The 18236-nt window shown below is 39.1% G+C and overlaps 1 protein-coding gene across 9 annotated transcripts in view; it reads right to left on the bottom strand.

The window, feature by feature from the left end:
* Positions 1-18236, bottom strand: part of SVIL (supervillin) — a 149317-nt gene that overhangs the window by 78719 nt on the left and 52362 nt on the right. For all 9 annotated transcript variants that reach the window (XM_073334375.2, XM_073334379.2, XM_073334378.2 and 6 more), the window contains exons 2-3: positions 17591-17657; positions 10206-10297 (exon numbers count right to left, since the gene is read on the bottom strand). In XM_073334375.2, coding sequence (XP_073190476.1) covers positions 10206-10297; positions 17591-17657 — 159 coding nt within the window. The remainder of the gene's footprint in view (positions 1-10205; positions 10298-17590; positions 17658-18236) is intronic.

The raw sequence follows: 18236 nt of genomic DNA, 5'->3' as shown, positions 1-18236 counted from the left end.
ACAAGATTAACCATATTTTAAAATATTTGCTTCCAGGATAAAGGCTGGCATTCATCCAAGAACTCAATTTTATAGCAGCATTAAGTCCCTGAAGAGGAGGTTTTAGAACGTACCACTAGTATTTAGTAACATGAATGCGCATTTGGACTTAACTTCCATTGCACAGTATGGGTGATGAACATACCTACCTGCATACCTGAAAGATCTCTGCAAGTGAAAGGCAACTGTATTAAAGCATTACACCACTTCTTGCCCCTTTATCCTTACCTCATTTAGACAGGGATTGAAAATTAAAGAGGGCCAAAGTGAGACTTGCTCTATTTAGTCCTGAACCTGTGTGTGTGTGGGGTGGGGGGTGAGGAGAACACGCCTGACTTCTTGTGAACTGCTAGAACAGGAAGAGAATGTTCTACACGGCTGCAAAAGTAAGCTTACCAGATTTAGTCCTTGTAGTTTAGGTGGGACATAAGGTAACAAGCATTACCAATATGCACCATTCAAATTGCACTGGGCTTCTTCTCCCTCACTTTGTTCCTTTCCACTGGCTTTTCTCAACCAGTTTTTTGGCCAACCGCTAGTGCTAGAAACTAGATGCCCTTCCCACTCCCTGTAAGTTTGGAAATTTAGCTCTCAATGGGAACAAGATGTGAATTTCTGATCCTAGTGGTGCATGAATTATCAGTGGTTGCTAAAATGGTGTGGAAGACTGTTGCACAGGAACTTCCGGGACATGGTCCAAGCACTTGTTCTATAGTGTTCAGATTGACCTTGACATATATCATAGCTATATATAAAACAATATGTTGAAGTTGTGTGTCTTTTGTGCTTTTCAGGGTTTATGTTGATACTTTTTTGGTGTGCAGGTTTGTTTTTTGTTTTTAAATAGAAGCGCTCATGTGATGCTATCAATATAACAGACAGTCAAATGGTAGATTGGAATTTGTGATAGCATCACAGAGAGAAGTTGTATGATGCAGCTGTAACTCACAGAAACAAGCAACTTCAAATTAAAAAGGAGATCCCTGGAAAATGGAAAAGTCAGTTGCTGGATTCCCATTCCACCATTAAAAATCATTTTTGTGGTCTGCCATAGCATGCATACTCTTCAAAAGGAAAAAAACCAAACGTTTAATAAGATCAGGTGGATTTCCCCAGTTATCTCCAATATTAGCCTCCCTGATCAAATTCAATATGAAGATTGTTGAGTTTAAATATTGGTCCAGAGTAATCTAATCAGACCAGGATCAAAGCACAGATGTAAGGTATTCTGGGCAATTTGTATACGAAGTCACCTGTTTGAAGGACAGATATCTCAGCCCTCAGTGCTCTTAACAGAGCTTCCCTCAAGCACCAAAATTCACTTTAAAATTAAACTAAAATGGATATGGAGCACTATTAACTAACAAAACACTGCAACCTTATAGACAGTATATCCTGGATATCACTATTCAGGATGATCTGATACCAACTGGTGTAAAAATGTTACAGCAGTAATAGTGTGGGATTCAATCCCATCATTTTTTTTTTTTTAAAGAAAAATATATTAATCACAGTGTACCGGACTCACCACAAGGTCTTAGATTGGTTGCAGGATTTCTGTATGAAAGCATGAGTAGACTAACACTTATCAGTGTGCACTATCATCAATCTTTGGTTTAAATATTGGACTTTGGATATAATATAGTCTCATGGCCAGCCACGTGTAGTTTGCTTAAAAAAAAATGTATTTTATTTTAGTGTATTTTGAGAGAGGGGCAGGGAGTGTTAGGGGAATGATGGGTTGAAACTTTAAATGTTCTACATAATGGCTTTGTATAATAGGCAATGTGGGTTGCAACATAAGTGGCATATGTTAACTTTCCTTTTCTGTGGCCATAAAGAAATGGATAGTGTTTAAACACAGGACTATGAGGTTCAAAATAAAGACAACATGCAAAAATCTACTTTTTTATTTATTTTTTAATTATATTGTAGTAGTGCCTATGAGTCCTAGTCCTGGATCAGAGTTCCATTGTTCTAGGTGCTGTACAAAACACAACACGCTTACAATCTAAGTAGAAGACAAGAGACAACAGGTGGATACAGAGAAAGCAAATGGAAACAATGACACAATAATGATCAGCATGAGAGGTAGTTGTCTCAACATACGAGCTTGACATATCAGTTGTCAAGTTTTCTGTAGGCATACAGCTTAAGATATATTGATTATGAAAGGATGAACCCTAGCAAAGTTGAATTCTTAGTTTTAGATAACTGCATGTTAAACACAAGGCGAGGATAGCTGGATAATGAGAGTGGAGGTTTTATGGGCAGGCTTCCCTCAAAGTCAGAGAAAAATGGATTTTTAAAAAGATTTTTTTTTAAAAAAAATCTGACTAAATTAAATACAGGTTTATTTTATATTATATTATATATTTTAATTTTAAAATTAAATTTGAAATTATAACAACCTGTGTTAAGGCCTACATTTACTAAATCTATTAAAATCATTAAAAAATATTAAGCATTACATGTGTGTTGCCAAGTTTTAAAGAAAGTCAAACCACTGAATGGGATGAAGTCACTGACTACATAGCTGGAATCAGAGTTTGCTGAAGTGCTAAATCTGCTTTTGACAGCAGTAGCCTCTTCTGCAGGTGCAGTGATTTTTTTTCCATTTCAGTTTATTCAACTATTTCAGTTCAATGACTAGTTCATCCAATGTTTAGAAAATGATAGGAGTTGAAAAAGCAGAAATGCTTTTCCACCCCCCTCTTCTAAACCATGAATAAAAATTAGGCGTGAGAAGATGAGATCTACTAGATCTAAAATCCTGAAGGACATGGTGACCAGAAACAATCAGTTCAATTCACTAACTACAGAGAATACTTTATAAATAGATGCAAGTTATATATATGCTTAAATAAATGTGTATAAATATAGTATATCTTCCTTGTCAGTAAAATAAAGCACCAAAATTTAGTGTAAAGACTATATTAAGGTGCAAATCAATGTGTTTTAATTGCACCCAACCCTTGAAAAAAAAATCAACCTTTCCTTGGGAAAATAACTAAGTACCACCAATGCAAAGATGCTGAAAACTGATTATTTAAATCAAGGTTTTCTGCTTGCTGATTTGAAGTCACAGCTAAAATCAGTGATTTAAATTAATCCACGCCTCACCTACACCCACTTTATTTTGTTTTCTTAAAGCATTCATTTAGTATATGTTGCTCTGATTGCCTAATGAGGATAATGTGTGCTGAAATGCCATGTGGGACTACAGGTCAGACCCCGGTGATCAACAAGGTCCAGTTGGTTTTAAACAGTGACTGACAACTGAGCTAAATAAATAGTTCTGGAGGTACAGCTGAAGCACCTTAAGTACAATTTGTAAGTGGTTGTTGCAATACAAGACCTTTAAAGATGATGGGTAGGGGAGAAGTGAAATTAAAAGTAAGGGAGAAAGAGCCTGGAGCATCTACTGAAACTACTCATTTAGTCTTATAGCTAGTTAATCAAGACTGAAGAAATTAAGTTCCTTTAACTAATATTTTGCTTAAATAAACAGCTTCACCTCAGACATCACCTACCTTAAAGACTAGTCCTTCAGAATTCTGCTTCAAATTTATTTAGGCCTTTTCCACATTATTTACTAGTTATACATACACAACTTGGGCAAAATTTAAAAAAACAAAACACACACTACACCATTTCAAGCTGGTCAGAAGACCTCTTTCCCTTACAACCTCTTCATCCCCGGCCACAATTTTATATGCAATTAAAAGAAGCAGTGAAATGATTACACACAGACTCCCTAGAGAATTCTTCGGTTATATAAAGAGAGTAGAGAGCTCTCATGTTTACTATCTGACCATTCGTTTTTTCCCCGATTACAGATGGATTTACCTACAGGCAATATCAGGCAGCAGCTATTTTTGATTAATTTTACAAAATGTCAAAAAGACAACTTCATAAAACAAAGGAAGTCTCTTTTTTTTTTAAGCCAAACTTTAGCAATTTAACCACACTATAAATCATATATATACTTTAGCCAGCAGTTCTGAGTAGAGCATCAGGCTCATGAAGGATCTCTCCAACACCTTCACAAACAAGATGGAGACAAAAATATCATGGACCTACTCTATACTGCTTTGCATTTTTCCCCAAGCTTGAGATTCCAAAAGGCAATTTCAGGTATGTAGATCAACATCTGAATAGCACTTTCCCCAAAAAGATCTCAGAGTATGCATGCCCTCACACTCTCTATTTGGGAAATTTTTAAAAACAGGCCGGATTTTCAGCTACTGCAAGGTTTTCTTATTTGCTGGATAAAATGTTGAAACATTTTTCTCCTAAAGACGCGGACTGGCTCTTGTGACCTTATCTACTTGGGTTTCTCTTTTTACTATGGTCTGTGATTCTATGGGGGCTGATGCCAAGGCCCTGCCTGTTCACTAATTTGTTGTTCTGTGACCAAACAGAATTATACCGTCGCACACAGACACTCATGGCAGATTTGGGGATAATATTGCTTCAACCAATTAGTAACTTGGTGGGGAACTTATCCCTGCACGACTCTAAAATGTGCAACACTTGGGAAAGGGGGAAGAGAGAAACATCTGTAAAGTGTAAAATGTTTAATTTACATTGAAACTTCCATACTTTGTTTTGGCATAAAGTACATACATAGTTACTGATGGTCTATGTTGTAGCTAAGTGGGACAGCCATTATGCCCTCAGCAACAGCTCAAGCCTTTGACATTAGAACCGATTTTAGAATGTTGGTTAGGACACTAAATGGGTTATCCTCTATTGAAGGCTCGCTGAATTTATCTTTGTTTTGATATTTATTGATCTTCCTAGCAGGATTTATCCTGTGACACCAAACTGGCCATTTCAGCAGATGCAGTATTCATCTTTCAATGCAGCTACATGTCATTCAAGGATGAAAGATAACAGGCAAATAATTTTTATTTTGTTAAAAAATTCTTCTTGGATGCTTTTCAAAATCATAAAAAATTCAGGAAGGAACACGCTTCTTGCTAAGGTAAGAGCACCTTCATGTTTTGGCTATAAATCTTTTAGATATGAGAGATTTAAAGTAAGATTTAAAGTCACGTGACGTTTTTACAGCTCCGTTTTAAGAGCAAATATAATTAAACCTTTCACAATTCCCTCAGAGGATGGGCATATAGGCTTGTTTGGTCACATTGGTAGATCAAAATTCACCTGCCAGAGCACCACTCCTCATTTACAGTTAATGTGTGTCATAATATAATCCTAAAATCACGTATTAAATCTCTTTGTTTTGAGGAAAATCCAGTAAACTAATAAATGTTTTTGGTTTTATGGTGCTCTACAGGCCAAATTATACCAGACATAACTAGGAAACTCCACCATCTTCAGATTATGCCATCAGGGACATGTGCTGGCCCACTTATGGATAACAGAGTTGCACAGGTGTCACAGAGCCTAATTCCTACCGAAGACCCTTTAATTACAGGTAGTATAAAAGCTTCCAGACTTGACTCTTAGAGCCTCAAATGAGTTTGCTCAGCTGGCAGTTAGAAACCCCCTGTCCTCCCATCTTTTCATTAGAAAACTGAACAAATCTGATATTGAAAAGTCAGTGATACCTAGAGCTAGACTATCCAAAAAAACGCTTAGTACTAAGTAGTTCCTATGTAAATTAAAAAGAGCTGCTGGTAGCTGAGCCGTATTGAGAACCTAGTGTATAGCGAGAATGGAAGCTCACAATACCATTGTTCCTACATCACTTTTTATGATAAAATGGCATTTAAACAACACATTTATGATCAGAAGAGTTTCTTGGGCTGGATGGTTCAATCAGTTTAAAGTACAAGGCACTAGCTGACAAGGTGTTTTTAATAAAGGCCCTTTGACTCCAAACTTGTTTCCCATCTTGGTCAGCCAGTGCCCAATCCACTAAGCTTCTAAGCATGTTGTCAAGCCCATTTTTTTCCTCCTTGGAGAGTAAAGATTAAGGTACAGTATATGAAGAGGCTGAGGGGGTATTGACTGCTACAGCTCAGTAGTATTATGGATAGCTTATATTCTATATCTGAGAAATACATTTTTCTACTGTGTTATTCAATTATTGCAAAAAGTGCCCAGTTCAATGAATGTGTGCTTTTTTCACACATCAAAAAATGCATATTGATTTTACATCACAAAAGTGATTACAGAAAGAGTGCAGGATCGGCCACGTTATTTGACAATGGCATTGTGGGAAACAGTGTTCCATTCTAAAATGTCTTGCCACAAACTATGCATGGAGGAACACAGGCATTATCATGATGCAACAAACCAGTCTACCATGCTATATTGTCTGACCATGGCAAATACTGTTCTCTTTAGAAAGAGGAATGAATGCTGTGTACTAACATCCTGAGCCCTGCAATATTATGCTTTGGAGTGTGGGTGACTTCCTATTCCTGCTACATATTATTCTCAAGTCAATAGTTCACTTGATGAAGTTAGCCCTTTTCTGTTCAAAGGCTATTTGTGAGCAGACAGACATTTCCATTTATCTGGATTTTTTCATCGTTTCTTCCCCAGTAAAATGTGTGAGGGTCACAAGTCACATGGCATTTTTACAGCTCCCTAATTGATTAAGTAACTTGTGATGAGGATTGAAGAAGCTAGTGGTGTTTTAAATCTCTTAGGTAGAATGGCTAAAGGAGAAGGAAATATAACCATTTCCCTTGCTAGAAAGCATAGGCATTACCAGGGGCAACATTCCTAGGGTAAAAAGAAAAGGAGGACTTGTGGCACCTTAGAGACTAACCAATTTATTTGAGCATAAGCTTTCGTGAGCTACAGCTCACTTCATCGGATGCATTCTGTGGAAAATACAGTGGGGAGATTTATATACACAGAGAACATGAAACAATGGGTGTTACCATACACACTGTAACGAGAGTGATCAGGTAAGGTGAGCTATTACCAGCAGGAGAGCAGAGGGGGAAAAACCTTTTGTAGTGATAATCAAGGTGGGCCATTTCCAGCAGTTGACAAGAACCATCAACCTCAGCCTGGACCAGTCCACATAAGAGATCCACTTCCTGGACACTACGGTGCTAATAAACGATGGTCACATAAACACCACCCTATACCAGAAACATACTGACTGCTATGCCTACCTACATGCCTCCAGCTTTCATCCAGACCACACCACACGATCCACTGTCTACAGCCAAGCTCTACGATACAACCGCACTTGCTCCAACCCCTCAGACAGAGACAAACACCTACAAGATCTCTATCAAGCGTTCTTACAACTACAATACCCCTCTGCTGAAGTGAAGAAACAGATTGACAGAGCCAGAAGAGTACCCAGAAGTTACCTACTACAGGACAGGCCCAACAAAGAAAATAACAGAACACCACTAGCCATCACCTTCAGCCCCCAACTAAAACCTCTCCAATGCATCATCAAAGATTTACAACCTATCCTGAAGGACGACCCATCACTCTCACAGATCTTGGGAGACAGGCCAGTCCTTGCTTACAGACAGCTCTCCAACCTGAAGCAACCACACACCACACAACAGAACCACTAACCCAGGAAACTATCCTTGCAACAAAGCCCGTTGCCAACTCTGTCCACATATCTATTCAGGGGACACCATCATAGGGCCTAATCACATCAGCCGCACTATCAGAGGCTCGTTCATATCTACCAATGTGATATATGCCATCATGTGCCAGTAATGCCCCTCTGCCATGTACAGTGGTCAAACTGGACAGTCTCTACGTAAAAGAATAAATGGACACAAATCAGACGTCAAGAATTATAACATTCAAAAACCAGTCGGAGAACACTTCAGTCTCTTTGGTCACTCGATTACAGACCTAAAAGTGGCAATTCTTCAACAACAAAAACTTCAAAAACAGACTCCAACGAGAGACTGCTGAACTGGAATTAATTAGCAAACTGGATACTATTAACTTAGGCTTGAATAAAGACTGGGAGTGGATGGGTCATTACACAAAGTAAAACTACTTCCCCATGTTTATTCCCCCCCGAGGTTCCTCATATGTTCTTGTCTACTGCTGGAAATGGCCCACCTTGATTATCACTACAAAAGGTTTTCCCCCCTGCTCTCCTGCTGGTAATAGCTCATCTTACCTGATCACTCTCGTTACAGTGTGTATGGTAACACCCATTGTTTCATGTTCTCTGTGTATATAAATCTCCCCACTGTATTTTCCACAGAATGCATCCGATGAAGTGAGCTGTAGCTCACGAAAGCTTATGCTCAAATAAATTTGTTAGTCTCTAAGGTGCCACAAGTCCTCCTTTCTTTTTGTGGATACAGACTAACACGGCTGCTACTCCGAATCCTAGGGTAATTAGGCTTAGATGGCATTTACTTGCTCGTTGTGAAGTTTAGGTTTATTTTTTTTCTCATCACATTCAAATAATTGCCTGAGTGGTTCTAGGCACAAAGGTTACCATCACATGCTTATCTGGATTGTTTATCTGCATGAGATAGGGACTTGGGGAACACTGTCTCACTCCTGGCTGTCCCCCCAAGGATCTCATCTGAAATAAGATGTACTATAACTATGCCCTGTGCAGATATTCTAGCACATAAGCTTAAAATTCACTGAATATTTATATAAGTACAGAAATTCCTTACTTAACACTGTCCCGGTGAACGTTTCATTGTTACATTGCTGATCAATTAGGGAACATGCTTGTTTAAAGTTGCGCAGTGTTCCCTTATAAGGTCGTTTGGCAGCTGCCTGCTTTGTCCACTGCTTGCAGGATTCTCTGGAAGAGGAGCCCCTCCTTGTGGGGATTAGAACCGGGGGGGCCAACAGCCCCCCCATCGGCTCCCCTAAATACCCTGTAAGGTATGTGGCTCGGCAGCTGCCCAGCAGCAGTTCAGGTGGCCCTCTCCCCACTGCCATGCTGCTCCTGCCCTGCCCTCTGCCTTGGAGCTGCTCCTGGGAGCTTCCTGCTTGGTGGGGAGGGCAGGGGGGAGAGGGGTGCTGATGTCAGGATGTCCCCCTATTCCTGCCCCTCCCCCCACTCCGTAACTCCTCTCCACAAAGTGGAGGAGGGGACAGTCACAGGGCTCGGGGACAGAAGTGGGGGAGCGGAGAGCTTGCAGGAAGCTATTGGTTCCTGTCTGAACGGGCTGATCTGCTTAAAAGGGCAACGTACTTGAAGTGCAGTCAGTGTACTTAAAGGGCACTGCAAGTCTCTCCCTCTCTCTTACTCATGCACGCACCCCACAGCACTTTGGAAAGTCAGCACCAGTGCAGCTGTGCATGTGCTGTCAGGAGGAGGGATTGGTGCGCTCCAGCTAGATAGCGTGGGCTCATCAACATGTTCAGTTTTTGCAGGGAAGTGTTTGCAGCTACTGCCCTGCATCTATTGTGTTTCCTCCCTCCTGCCTCAGTCCATGCTGCCTTGTAGAGTGTGAGGCTACATTAACAGCAGCATATTAACCCTTGAGGGCTCAGCCAAGTGCTAGTTCATCATTTAGCAGCAAGGCATTCCCTGGGAAATATTCCATCCTACTCCACCACCTCAACCAAGCTTTACAATCATTCATTGCTGTGTACAATATTAAACTGTTTGTTTAAAATTGTTTAAAACTTATAATGTATATGTATATAATGTCTTTTCTCTGGCAAAAAAAAAATTCCTTGGAACCTAACCCCCCCCCCTTTACATTAGTTCTTATAGGGAAATTTGATTCGCTTAACATCATTTTGCATAAAGTCGCATTTTTCAGGAACATAACTACAACGTTAAGTGAGGAGTTGCATACAGTAAACTCAGTGACCTGGATAGTTGCTAAAGATGAACAGAAAAGGCTGCAAACACAACAAAAGAAAGTTCTTTTGTAAATTTAAGCAAGTTCTTTTTCTATACTAAATATTCATCTAGCTCTACTAATAATTTCTTTAGGAAGTTTTGAATTTCAGCTTCTGTCTGACCTTTTTGAAGTTAGGAAAACAAAACTGAACTCCACAGGCAATGATTTAATAAATGACTTATATAAAAGAGCATCCTAATTTCTGTATTGTTCTCCTCCGTTATTAATACAGCCTCCACAGGGAGGTGAAAACTAATTTACATGCCCCATGTGCCTATTATTAGTTTCAACTGTGCCTTGCATTTGTCTATATTAAGTTTTGTTACCCAATGTGCGCGTGCACCCACCCACACTTACTTTACCTACCTTTTGGAAGCACTGCTAAAAGATTAGCATCAATGTCCTTTGTGCTATTAGCAAGTTCTTCTTTATCCTCAAATGAAAATTCTTTCTGAAAACTGAAAATAATAATATCTGGTTTACCGAGCTGTGAACACTTCAGCTACAGATCAAATTAAGCCAAGATATAGAGATTTACTTCATGATACCTTAACATACAGACACAAAGAAGAGTATTTGCCATGATTTCAGGAGACACAGAAACAAGGCCAGACTGCCATTAATGGGACAATTAATGAAAGTAGTACAGTAAACAGAAGCAATGTAAGTGCTATATTAGATTTATAATAATATAATGTAATAGAAGATAAGTAGTAAACCTATGAAAGAGTAAAGAAACTTAAACCAATGCCAGGCTTTACTGAATTTGGAAGACTTAGTTGCAACAGATAGTAGCCCATTCTGCATTAAATTATTATTTATATTAGGGCTGTCGATTAATCACAGTTAACTCGCGCAATTAACTCAAAAAAATTAAGTGTGGTTAAAAAATTAATCATGCTTAATAGCAGTTTTAATCGCACTGTTAGACTACCAATTGAAATTTATTAAATATTTTGGATGTTTTTCTACATTTTCAAATATATTGATTTCAGTTACAACACAGAATACAAAGTGTACAGTGCTCAATTTATATTATTTTTATTATAAATATTTGCACTATAAAAATGATAAAAGAAACAGTATTTTGCAATTCACTGCATGCAAGTACTGTACTGCACTCTCTTTATCATGAAAGTGCAACTTACAAATGTAGATTTTTTTTTGCACACAAAAAGAAAACAATGTAAAAATTTAGAGCCTACAAGTCCATTCAGTCCTACTTCTCGCTCAGCCAATCACTAAGACAAACAAGTTTGTTTACATTTACGGAAGATAATGCTGCGCACTTCTTATTTACAATGTCATCAGAAAGTGAGAACAGGCATTCGCATGGGACTTTTGGAGTCAGCATTGCAAGGTACCTACATTCCAGATATGCTAAACATTTGTATGCCCCTTCATGCTTCGACCACCATTCCAGAGGACATGTTTCCATGCTGATGATGCTCATTAAAAAAATGTGTTAATTAAATTTGTTACTGAACTCCTTGGGGAAGAAGTGTATGTCTCCGGCTCTATTTTACCCACATTCTGTCATCTATTTCATGTTGTAGTCATCTCAGATGATGACTCTGCACATGTTTACTTTAAAAAAAAATTTCGCTGAAGATTTGACAAAATGCAAAGAAGGTACCAATGTGAGATTTCTAGAGACAACTATAGCACTTGACCCAAGGTTTAAGAATCTGAAGTGTCTTCCAAAATCTGAAAGGGATGAGGTGTGGAGCTTGCTTTCAGAAGTCTTAAAAATGCAACACTCCGATGCAGAAACTACAGAACCTGAACCCCCCAAAAGAAAATCAACCTTCTGCTGGTGACATTTGACTCAGATGATGAAAATGAACATGTGTTGGTCCGCAGTGCTTTGGATTGTTAACGAGCAGAACCTGTCATCAGCATGGATGCATGTCCTCTGAAATGGTGGTTGAAGCATGAAGGGACATATGAATCTTTAGCACATCTGGCATTAGGGTGACCAGACAGCAAGGGTGAAAAATTGAGACAGGGTGGGGGGTAATAGGCGCCTATATAAGCAAAAGCTCTGAATATCAGGACATCTGGACACCCTATCTGGCATGTAAATATCTCGCGATGCTGGCTACAACAGTGCCATGCAAACACCTGTTCTCACTTTCAGGTGACATTCAGGTGACACATGTGGGCAGCATTATCTCCTGTAAATATAAACAAACTTGTTTGTCTGAGCGATTGGCTGAACAAGAAGTAGGACTGAGTGGACTGTAGGAGCTAAAGTTTTGCATTGTTTTATTTTTGAATGCAGGGGGGTTTTTGGTACATAATTCTACATTTGTAAGTTCAACTTTCATGATAAAAAGAGATTGCACTACAGTACTTGTATTAGGTGAATTGAAAAATACCATTTATTTTGTTTTTTACAGTGCAAATATTTTTAATCAAAAATAGATATAAAGTGAGCACTGTACACTTTGTATACTGTGTTGTAATTGATATTATTTGAAAATGTGGAAAACATCCAAAAATATCTAAAGAAATAGTATTCTATTATTTAACAGTGCGATTAATCACGATTAAATTGTTTTATCGCACGATTAATCACAATTTTTTTAATTGCTTAACCGCCCTAATTTATATCTGAAATAGTCTCGGTGAAACCATTCCTTATAAATACCTTTAATGTTAACATTTCACACAATGTTGCAGGTTATATTTATCTTTTCGGTACTATGACACATTCCAAACAGAACACCCTGGGTACAATTAACATGACATTTATGATACAGACACACATACATCTATGTATCTGTGTACATATCATGGCTTTTAGAACAGCAGGCCATCCAGCACCTTTCATTGATTAAGAAAAAAAAAAAGGCTCAACTGTCCACTTACGTGAGAAAAATATTTCTTGAAATTCAACTGTTTAGCATTTTTTGAGATTGTTATGTAAAATACAGGTGTTATACCGTACAGACATCTTCAGTTGGCACTGAGATCCCTTATGTTAAGTTAGGAAGAGTCTATTGAGAGAATCAGGGTATGCCTACACTAGAACCGCTACAGCAGCACAGCTGTAACGTAGGCACTTACTTCAGTGATGGAAGGGGTTCTCCCATCACCGTACTAACTCCACCTCTCTGAGAAGTGGTAGCTGGGTCGACAGAAGATCTTGCAGTGTCTATACTGTGGTTTAGGTTGGCTTAATTACATTGCACATGGCCAAGCCACAGAAGACTCAGAGACAGAAGTCAGGAGAAGATGCCGGGGCTGGGCCTGGCCATTGCTGAACCAAGAAAGTGACCACTAGATGTGTACACGAGAGGCAAAGTCTCCCACAATGACACAAGTAGGCACGAGGGGTTTTCCCTACAAGTGAGGATGAAATTACTATATATGCTGGCTGGACAAGTTGTGTTAACTGCTAAAGAAAGCTAATAGCAAGTTGAATGCTCAGATTCCCATTAACTTGTTGATAACAGAAATCTGTACCTCAGCATGGAATAAAACAATTTAATGGCTCAAAAACCATACTGTGGCCATCAGCAAATGGGGTAAGTCCGGCTTTCATTTTAGGCTGCCAGAGGCTAAGAAAAGCCCACTGCATATTTCCATGTATCCAGTGTTGCCAAACTCTCCTGATGTGTCATTTTCATTAAGCCACAGATCCTAGCATTGCTTGATTACAAGAGAATCCCTGCTTTCATTTAAAAAGTTCCTAGCCCTCATGATTGTGGGGAAAACCTTGAAAATATGAACAATATTGACTCAAAATTTATAAAGGTAAATGAACTCAAAATTAGTTACTTAAAAATCTGATTACTTAGACTAAGCTTTGGGTGTCAGCCTGATTCATGACTTTTGAATCCCTGGGTCCATGGTTCTCAATCAGGAGTACACGTACTTCGGGGGTACACATAGATCTTCCATGGGGTACATCACCTCATCTAGGTATTTGCCTCATTTTACAACAGGCTACATAAAAAGCACTAGCAAAGTCAGTACAAACTAAAATTTAATACAATGACTTGTTTATACTGCTCTATCTACCATACACAGAAATGTAAGTACAATATTTATATTCCCATTGATTTATTTTATAATCATATGGCAAAAATGAGAAAATAAGCAATTTTTCAGTAACAGTGTGCGGTGACACTTTTGTATTTTTCCATCTGATTTTGTAAGCAAGTAGTTATTAGGTGAGGTGTAACTTGGGGGTACGCAGGACAAATCAGACTCCTGAAAGGGGCACAGTCGTCTAGAAGGTTGAGAGCCACTGACATAGGGCTAGTAGTACCATTGACAACAGTGATTATGCTGCCATAGTGCATGTGAAATAACATTATACTTTGAGTTTAGTTCAATATAGACTCCTGACATAGGAAAGCATTTAAGCACATTTCAATTAAGCATGTGCTTACATCCCCCTTTGACTCAATGGGCGTAAGCCCTTGCCTATACTGGCCACTATATCTTCCGTGGGTTTTCTGCTTTTCCTCAGCCCCTCTCTCAAGGCCTCAAGATTTTTGTTGTTGTTTTAAAAGTCTTCCGCATGGGACCATGTGTGCTGTAAACTGGTGTGGCAGTATGCCAGTTAGGTAGCTTCAGTTCGCATAAAGAATTTTGAGGAAGGTTTAGTAGTAAGTTGCTGAGGGAGCTCTGGGAACGTGTCCTGAATTCATCATGCTGCCATCTGACTATTTCAAAAACATTTACTTAATCAAATCAATGCCTTGTACTGCTTTACCCAGACAGCATGTCTATACCGATAGTAAAAGGCAAAAAGGAAGATATTGCTCTTTAAAAACAATACAATTTATCCAAAGAATATGGTATAAAGAAATACAGAAGTCCTGAAAAAGCAGAGATGCATTTAGCACTTATCACAATGTGAGGGGCCTCTTATTGAAATCTGTGTGGATTTTTTGGTTGGCCCTTTCCCAATTCCAGGAGAAAGGAGAATGGTGAAAGAGGACTCAGGATCCTGAAACTGACAGTCCCCAGGGCTAATGCAGGAGGCCAGCATCCACGCCAATCGGATCAGCAGGGTGGGCAGGTCAATGAGGGAGTCAATAGCCCAGGGTCTTCCTCAGCGTGAGCTGGGGCTGCCAGGGCAGAATAAGATAGCCAGGGAGAGAGCAGCTGCTCAGAACACGGCTGAGGAGAGAGCAGCAGCAGATGGGGGAGAGAGCGCTGGGGCGAGTCTCCTGCTCATGCAGCAGAGTTGTGTGCACTGGTTTAGGGAGAGAGAAAGAGATGGAGGGCATCAAGTGCCAGAGCCATAGGGGGACGTGGCCTGACAGTAGGGCAGAATGGGTTCTGTCACGGAGCCAAACCCCATCCTGGGGCAGTGCCACACCAGCACCATCACAGCAGCACATCCAGGTCCAGGAAGACTTTGCTGGACTCGTAAATTTGTTGTTACTGTAAAGTTTATTGCATGTGAGAGACTGCTTTGACCCCCTACCCGAGCCATCTCCTCACAATGCTTCCAGGGTGTTCTTTAATCCCCAAAGAAACAGCTTTGGTGTAAATAAACTGTATATGTGTTTAAGTGAATGGCAGGGATTACAGGTTAACAGGGTAACAAGGGAGTTAGGAGTATCCTGGAGTAGGGGCACCCTCATCCCAGCCCAGAGTTTAGGGTTGCCAACAGGCCCTTATTACTAGGGACGTCCCTTATTTCTTCATCTCTGTACAGCAAAATCGGGTGTTGTTGAATGCTGCAAAAACAGCAAGAAATAGTCCTAGCAAATGTAGGTGAATACTGGTTAATAATTCTTAATAAATAAATAAATAAATAATATCGGAAGGTGGGGTGCGAGTGCTAAGAACGCAGTCCCTTATTTTTGAAATACATTGGCAATCCTTGCCCATAGAGAGACTGAGGTAAACGTGAAGGAACGCCCGAGCTCAGTCCTTGCATGGTGTGAGTCATGCTCATGCATAGCTGGGAGGGAAAGTCAAGGTGGGCAGGTACTGGGTGAAGTGAGTTGGGGAGGGACTGAGATCCTTTTGTTGCTTGGTTCAGCTGGGGTACTGCGTACATACAGAAATTCCCCTCCTACAGTGGGACAAATCCCCTCCTTATAACATTAAATACAAATGTTTATTTGCAAGCTCAACTGAATTAAAAGTAGTGAGATTATGGTAACTAAGAACTATGGTTTCAGTACTGCAGGTCATGAGAGGCAAAGGTTTTAATAAGATGCTGACAATTCATTTATTTCTCACTGATTTTCTTTTTGTAGATGGGGAAAATATTTAGAAATTCTTTCCTTTGCGCCATTAGTTATTTTCTGCTGGAAGAGTTGTTGCAGCCCCAACATTAGCTGCTCCTGTTGGGTCAGATAATCTGTGGTCTCTTGATTTATACGTAATCTAGTATTTAAAAAAAAAAATCTTTAAATTCCCTCCCCCTACTCCCACATTCTAGGAATATTCGTTCCTCATTCCAAAAAGCTAAAAAGGTAACTTAATATGATTAGATGCTGATTCTGGCAGCTGCACTAGAAACTTCTGTGTTGCTGTACTTTACTGTTAAACACTTCATTTTTTAGTATTAAAATGATTTATGGCACACACTCAGGATTTTTACTGTTTGCCTTTCTTGCATTTTTCTGGCTGAAGTTGAAAAAGTTATTTTATCACCTTCTCTTCTGTTTTCTCCTTAACAAAGCCATTGTCAGATCTGGATTCTGCACAGGATTCAGAAAAAAGAAATGCATCCAACATCCTCAGCTGGAAGATGTCTTGTAATTATATTTCATGAAGCCTGATCAAGATCATGGGGTGCCACAAGCTCCTGTTTATTTCCAGACATAATAAAAAGTGTTGGAGTATTTTCCCCAATGAAAAGTTTAATAAAAGAATAATCTTCAGGAATCCACATGAATCATGTCAAATGTGTCTGGTAGCATTTCCTAATCTCCATATTTTAGTTTATTCCTCTAAATGCAATCATTTTTCTGTGCTGCATAAGAAGAGAATTTAAGAATCAAACTAGCTGTACTGCTCTCCTCTGACAATTTTTGGACAGGCAGTTGTTTTTAGACAACCGGGATTAACATTTGAAAACTTTACCTGCCACTGTAGCATGTAATGTTTGAATTAGCTGCTCCATTAACCTAGTTACATATCCAGAAGCAAACAGCAATTTGACTCAAATCCCATCGGCTACAGTGTTCAGCCACTGCTTCCTCCCATATACTATGGGATATTTTTCTTCAGGATTTAATATTATAACAGAAATACACCATCATAAAATAGATTTGCCACCCTACAAATTGGGCATACAGTTCTTGTTTCTCATTCTCCCCTTACATCATTTCCTCCACTTGTACTTTGAAAGGGAAAGATTTTGATATCACAGTTAAGTCCCTCTCCTCGATTGTGTTCATTTTGATTTCTCCTATGTCGCCCACTTTAAGGTTTTCCTATTCCCTTTTCCCCTACAACGCACAAAGAATGGGGGGGGGGGGGGCCTGGAACAATAAAGGTGGAGAGAAAGAGCCACAAAAAAAAAAGAGGTACTTGGTATATTAGAGTCCTGTTGAGCAAATATTTAAATAAGTTACTCCAAGACACCTAACTAATAGGCATTTAGAGCTTTGAATACCCAGGTCAGATACATAGCTTTCTGTCAAGTTGTTAAGGCAAAGAATAATTTTCAAATATGTCAGAAGCAACACAGATTCAAATGGTTATTACAGGTTATAATCTTACTATCAAGAAACTGGACAGATAAAAGGAATTTTACAATGTTTTACCTTAATGCTCTCCTTCTTTGGAGTAGTTTTGAGGTTTTAAATCTGATTGAATTCTCTTTGTCAAAATCTATGAGAAAGGAAAAACACAGTAAAGAGGCCATGTATTAATATTTAAATGGCTGTATCATTATCTCAACTCTCTGATGTTGGAAACAGTAGTGTCTTAGATTCTATAGTTGAATGCATATGTACAGCTGCAGGCCTAAAATGGTGACAACAAAGTCTTGAGAAAAAGTACAGAGACCATATGTTCCAATAAGTTTTTAATATGGTTTGTGACAACTAAATATATATGGTTCAAGTCGTTTAAACACAAGAGACTGAGCCAGGAACTACTAAATTCTAACCCTGACTCTGGCTGCATCTTCCTCTGTGACCTTTGGCAAGTTACTTACTCAGTTTCCCTGACCGTAGAATGGACATATTTGCCTGCTTAACATGGGAGTATCGAGTTTAAGGTTTATAAAGTACTTTGAAGATGAAACGGGTTACAAAAGCATATTGTAACAAACATGGGTTGGACCCTAGCATTATTATAAAAACTGCACATTCGCTGCAAAAATCAGACATACCTAAGTAAATGTTTGATGCAGCAATGTATTCTGATGTAGGGTGACCAGATTTCCTGATTTTATAGGGACAGTCC

This window comes from Lepidochelys kempii, chromosome 2, assembly GCF_965140285.1.
Source record: "Lepidochelys kempii isolate rLepKem1 chromosome 2, rLepKem1.hap1, whole genome shotgun sequence".
Lineage (NCBI taxonomy): Eukaryota > Metazoa > Chordata > Testudines > Cheloniidae > Lepidochelys > Lepidochelys kempii.
The sequence above is the reverse complement of the archived record's forward strand: the minus strand, read 5'-3'. Positions and strand labels throughout refer to the sequence as shown.